Source organism: Mastomys coucha, unplaced genomic scaffold (assembly GCF_008632895.1).
Source record: "Mastomys coucha isolate ucsf_1 unplaced genomic scaffold, UCSF_Mcou_1 pScaffold13, whole genome shotgun sequence".
Taxonomy (NCBI): domain Eukaryota; kingdom Metazoa; phylum Chordata; class Mammalia; order Rodentia; family Muridae; genus Mastomys; species Mastomys coucha.
Window position 1 is genome coordinate 79,953,843 of NW_022196895.1, and position 6,365 is coordinate 79,960,207.

The 6,365-nt window shown below is 45.7% G+C and overlaps 1 protein-coding gene across 1 annotated transcript in view; it reads left to right on the top strand.

Annotated features, from left to right (window-relative positions):
- Positions 1-6,003, top strand: part of Zadh2 (zinc binding alcohol dehydrogenase domain containing 2) — a 9,576-nt gene extending 3,573 nt beyond the window's left edge. The window contains exon 2 of the mRNA XM_031366181.1: positions 2,974-6,003. Within this exon, the coding sequence (XP_031222041.1) occupies positions 2,974-3,898 (925 nt within the window). The 3' untranslated portion in view covers positions 3,899-6,003. The remainder of the gene's footprint in view (positions 1-2,973) is intronic.
- The last annotated feature ends 362 nt before the right edge of the window (positions 6,004-6,365 follow it).

The window sequence follows — 6,365 nt, forward strand, 5'->3', positions numbered from 1 at the left end:
TTTTTCAAGGAAAGTCTGCCTTGATGACTTTGTTTTGTCTCCTAGTTTTCAAGGCTCTTCCTGTGATCCAAGTTTTTCTGTTTGGTGTTTGTTCAAAGGAAAACTTCCCCACCCCCACCCGTCACCCTCTTCTACAATAAACGAAGCTCAACACTTTCTGGTATAAATAACCAAGCAGCTTTAGAAGGGCACATATTTGGGGAACGCCTGCTGTAGTCCCACTTGTTTTTCGTGGGGTGTCTGGACTTTAGTTTTCATAGTGCATACTTCTCTCGAGTTCCCCGGGTCCTGTGGTCATTACTGGCACACATTTTCACCCTCATACTTTGGGAGGGTCTCCAAGTGCATCCGCGCATTTCCTGGTTTGTTTTGGTTTTTCTGTGGCTCGCCTTTCTTCCTTCCTCTTCCCCTTTGAGCCCGCTGCCCTTGAACTTGGTTCTTAAGGAGCGAAAGTCTTGCACAGCTTGTGATAAAGCTCGGGTAAGGACCAAGGTGCATCCCAGGAGGTGGCAGGTCTGCAGAACTGCGGCAGGGATGCAGTGTCACGAGAAGGTACCAGGTAGAGACAGGGTGCCCGGCACCATGGACCAAAAGACTCTGGAGAGGGCAGGGACCAGAGACAGACTATATAGGCAGTAGTTGGAACCGCTCCCCGACGACGACGAGGATCGGTTAGAAGAGGGCAGGGTTGGGGTAGTGGTAAATGGAGGTGCATGAGAGTTGTCAAGGTCCTGATTTGGCAGGTTTCGCTCTGCGTGGCTTTCCTGGGACTTGGAAGAGCATGTCCGTGGGGCCCGGAAGCCCAGCAATTTCGTCTTGCTTCCGGACGTGATCATTGAGGTCTCTCGGGATGGTGGCAATGGAAAGGCCCCGGTTCCCTGCACAGACCCGACCCGAAGCGCCCCAGTGTGGTGCAGGGCTTTCTGGCTAGGGCGCTACAGGGCTGATGCCTGCCGGAAGAGACATGCAGGCCTGCGGGTCAGCGCCCGCCACCTCACCAGTGCTTGATGGTGCTGGTCGCCACAGTGACTGCTGTGGTGTTTCCTGCCAAGCCTCTGCGAGCCATCAGCGACCACTCCAGCAGAGCCATACTTTCACCCCTCCAAACTTGGCCTCAGCTGCCCCCTTCCGCCAGTGTGCCCTGCTAGGTCTCCACCTCTTCCAGGGGAAAAAAGCAACCGCCAGAGGGAGGGGGAGATGAAGGGCTTGGGAGGGAATTTACATTCTCAGTCCGGTTTAATCGACCCTGGGTCGAAGCACTGGGCCTGCCTACCCCCAGCTTCTCTAGGAGCCAGACTCAGGGCTCCAGGGAAGAGAGCGTCCCCTGTGGACCTCACGATGCCAGATGAACACAGCCTGGAGGGGGAAGAGGAAGAGTTAACTATGAGTAGAGACCGGACAACTGGCCTTTGGTCTCTTCCCCAACGGCTAAGCAAACCCAGCCCTAAGATCATTTCCAGCCTAGCCTGTTTTTTTTTTTTTTTTTTTTTTTTTTTTTTTTTTTTTTCTCGTGGAGCTGGCTTTTCTGCTGGGTATCCTGCAGCCTAGCTCTAGTGGGCTGGCCCTGGGAACTCCAGAATCAAGATCTAGTGAGCCAGTCCGTTTTAGAAAGGTCAGATCTGGAGAAGTGTGTAAACTAAAGGGAAAAAAAATGAATATTGGCATTTTGGTATTCAAAATTAAACAAACAAAATTGGTTTTCCCCATTTTTCATTATTGTGTTTTATCTGTGGGTACAGAAAGCAGAATTTACAGAAATACTGGAGCCATGGTGAGCTGCCTTCTGAAGGCAACTTGGAGGGAGAGACTGTTTCAAGCATTCTTATTTCCACAGTCTAAAAAGATGTTTCTTTAATATAGAATACTTGTGAGGAGCCATTTGGAAGCACAGGGTATTATCTATAGACAGTGAAGGTGTGTCCTACACATAGCTTGTGTTCATTAAATTAAAAGTGAATTATTTTCATCTTTCTCCTGCCATGTTTTCATTTTCTTACGGGAAATGGTATTTTGGGGAACCTTATGTGTTAGTTCCCTCAACATCCTTAGAGAATAGCCACAACTGCACCATAAAGATATTTTTGTTATGAGGTAGACTGGGGTACAAAGAAAAGCTGGTAAATTTCTGGCTTCACAGTTAAAGTGAGCCTGGATACAAAACGAAACCGGTCATCTGCTATTAATCAGGCCCCGGCTCTGCTTCTTGTTGAGGAGAATACAGTGAGGGCTTGCTTCCCTTTTCATCTGAAAGAGGCTGTAAAATGCTGAATGCTGCATAAAATCACTCTCCTTGGTTTTTGTTCAATTAATCAAAATGCATATGTTCATGCTGGGCATAGTTATATCAGAGGGAGAATTTGCTGTGGCGTTTTAAACAACTGGGGCAGTAACATGTCCCAAGGACGACCTTGCATGCCCATCAATCTTTAATAATATCATTGTCATTACTATTATTATCTGAAGTGTTAAATTGTTACCAGAATCAATACAAGTGTGCTTCGTTGGGTATATTGTATCCCACTGTTGTTTTTAACATCTCTGTTAAGAGACCAATTAATTTCCATATCAGAGCTTCAGTGAATTTTGTGTGTTGTGAGGGTTTCCTGGCTTCACACACACATATACACACACACACACAAACACACACACACACCACCTTCCCTTATTTCTCCTTTTGAAAGAGGACAGGAAAAGCGGTACAGGAAATACCAATACGTCACTTGCTGATTAAAATAATATGAAATTATTCCTAACTATAAAGGAATAAAATCTGCCCAAACTTGAGTTACTCCATTTGTAGGAATTCTCCACCACTCCTAAGTGGCAAGAATCATTTTCCCCACATTCTGTCAAGTCTTACAGTTTAGGAGCTCTTTCACATTCTCGGAGATTAGACTGGCCTTTCTTCCTTCAGCAGAATATGAGGTCGTTAACAAAGAAAGAATCTTAATACATCCATTTGTTTTCTTCTAGATTCGTTGGTATTAACGCATCTGACATCAACTATTCGGCTGGCCGCTACGACCCGTCTGTGAAGCCCCCCTTTGACATAGGTTTTGAAGGGATTGGTGAGGTGGTGGCCTTAGGCCTCTCCGCTAGTGCTAGGTACACAGTGGGCCAGGCCGTGGCTTATGTGGCTCCTGGCTCCTTTGCTGAGTATACAGTGGTGCCTGCTAGCATTGCAATTCCCGCGCCTTCAGTGAAACCCGAGTATCTCACCATGCTGGTGAGTGGCACCACTGCGTACATCAGCCTGAAAGAGCTTGGGGAGCTGTCAGAAGGAAAGAAAGTTCTGGTCACAGCGGCTGCTGGGGGCACAGGCCAGTTTGCTGTGCAGCTTGCAAAGATAGCCAAGTGCCACGTTGTCGGAACCTGCTCCTCCGACGAAAAGTCAGCTTTTCTAAAATCTGTTGGGTGTGATCGGCCCATCAACTACAGAACAGAGCCTGTGGAGACAGTTCTGAAGCAGGAGTATCCTGAAGGTGTTGACGTAGTCTATGAGTCTGTTGGGGGAGCCATGTTTGACCTGGCAGTGGATGCCTTGGCCACCAAAGGGTGCTTGATAATAATTGGGTTTATCTCTGGCTACCAAAGCCCCACAGGACTTTCACCAGTAAAAACAGGAGCTTTGCCAGCCAAGCTCCTGAAGAAATCTGCCAGCCTCAGGGGTTTCTTTCTGAATCACTACTTCTCCAAGTACCAGGCCGCCATGGAACATTTGCTGGAGCTGTATGCTCGTGGGGACCTGGTGTGTGAGGTGGACCTGGGACACCTGGCTCCAGATGGAAGGTTCATTGGCCTGGAGTCCGTATTTCAGGCTGTCGACTATATGTACACGGGGAAAAATATCGGGAAGCTTGTTGTTGAGTTACCACACGCTGTCAACAGTAAGCTGTGACCACCAGAACAGTGACATAAACCAAAGGAGAGAAATGAATTCTCCATGCCTTAGAATGAACTTAAGATTCCTTAAAAACAAAAGTATAATGTTAATGAACCCCCCCTTCCTTGGGGGTAAAAAATAATGTGCCTCAATAAAAGTTCTCTCTATAGCTAAGAGGTAAAACGTTTACATTCGAGTCTTTAGTCATGGACGGTCTCCTTCCAGATTTTATTGTTCCAGGGAAGTAAATTTATTCCTGATGTGAGACCTGATCGAGTCAGTATGTCCCCAGCTTGGTGAGATTTTTAAATCAGTCTTCAGATAGCTCACCGAGTCTCCCTTGCATTGGAACCCCTGGTTCCTGTGTTAGGTACTCAACAGGTGAGAAAGCAGTGCTAGTCGGTCGGCCTTGGATTCTCACAGGCAATGTGCTTCAGAAGGAGCCTTCCCTCGCTGTAAATCACTAACCAACCATCTAAATAGACATTTGGGAGAGAAGCCTCCAAATTTAATCTTGTTAAGTTATTGGAAAAGTGATTCAGCAAACAGATGTGTCTTAAGGATGTATATACAGTTTGATGGCCCAAATTCATATCCTGGTTAGACTGTCTGTGAAGCAAAAAAGTTCCTGTTCTAGAAAGAAATTACTATTAGAAATGGAGTGGGTTTGGGGTGAGAACGCTATAGCTGGGAAACTAATGCGGACAGAGGAGTAAGAAAACTCTGTGATCTCTCTTCAGTAAAAAGGCTTGCATAATGCAAATGTGGGGATCACAGAAGGGGGCTCGTTCTGGCATGTGAAGGGTTAAAAGGAGCAAATGTCACTTAGCTCCAAACACAGTAGGCACCCAGGTCATCTAAAACCATGCCTATTTGCTTCTCCTCAGAGACTTGGTCTCTGGTGCCCTGCGTAGCCATTTTGCTTCTTGGTGTTTGAGAGAAGCGAGCCACCTGCTCTAAGCGTTGTGTCCTGGTGCACACGTGTCTGTCACCCTGCCTGCTGTTTCTCTTCACACCTCTCCATAGCTGGTCTGCTTGCCCTTCACCTTAGGTATCGGAAGACTGCCTGCCACTTTGGTAGTGGAATCAAAACCCCACAGTTGCCTTCCTAATCGAAGGTGAAGGCTGTCGGGTTATTTTTCAGTCTTGGGTTTCAGTACATCAAATGTTCTCGATGAATGGGAATGCAATTAGGAGCGCTCTGTGAAAGTCGGGGGGCCAGGTTTAATTCTTTCCTTGCATCTGGGAGCAGAGAGATCTTGTTTCTGAATAGCTGTTAGTATCTATTTTACAAGATTTACTCATTTCCAGGTACCTAATGTAGCTGCTAGCATGCACGCACAACAATACAATTTATATGGTAAATGGAACCAAATAATGGCTTCACTGAATGTTATGGCCGCACTGAAGGGAAATGTCACGGTAAATAGCTGCCAAATTATGGATCATGCCGCAGTGTCACAACTGCACTAAAGACAAATAGCACTGCAGGCTGTTGCCACTGTGATGCCTCTGAGTTATGAAGAAGGGGAGCAGCCCGAGCGGGGCTCTTTGTGTCCTCGTCATAGCCGAGGGTTGCCAGAGCAAGGGACAAGAAAGGCTCTTCCAGTGTGATGCTTAGTTATTAATCTGTCCCTTTCAGACCTAGCCACTGGAACAGGAGAGGCCTCGCTGGCTCTCTTGTATACAAACATAACAGAGGAGAGGGGAGGCTTTATGAATGTCAGTATGCTCAGGAAATGACTGGGAATGGAAAAAAATGTTGTAATAAAATAATCTAATCAAAGACTATTATTAAATTTAACATAGTATATGTCTGAAAGGCTTAGTTGCTTGCTATGCAGATAGATGTGTGAAATCTCACTGATAATGCTCTTTCCCTCTGAAAAAAGGCTTGAGGACTGAGGACATTACCAGCTAAATTGCCTCTTCTGAACTGAAGTGAGTCCCGGTTTCCTTCATTTTAATGGGAGGGTAATAAAGATGAAAGACCAACATTTTATCTGATGGATCCCTTAAGCTATGGAATAAAAATGTATTATGTTTTGAGGGAATATACTAAATTCAAATATGTAAAAGTAAAACTTGCACACCTATTTTAAAATAAAACATTAAAAAAACAAACAAACAACAACAACAAAAGCCAAGACACTCGTCTTTCTGTCCCCAAACAGAGAAACTATGATGCATGTTGTTTTTATTTATTCTTAGAAAACATGCCCAAGTGATTCCACCCATTCCAACAATGCCAAAAATATAAAGTTGGGTTTTTTTTTTAATCTTTTGGAAGATGTTTTTGAAATTGAGGGTTATAGCTGAGTATCAGTTTGGCTCCCCTTGGAATGTTGTTCAGGACCACTCCCTAGGGGAAGGTAAGATCTGTGAGGGCCCACGCTCCTCTCTGCCTCCATACATGAAAAGTGTGTGTTCAATTCAGGGTTGCTGTCAGCTTTGCTGGAGAGAGGGGAAGAGGGCAGAACTG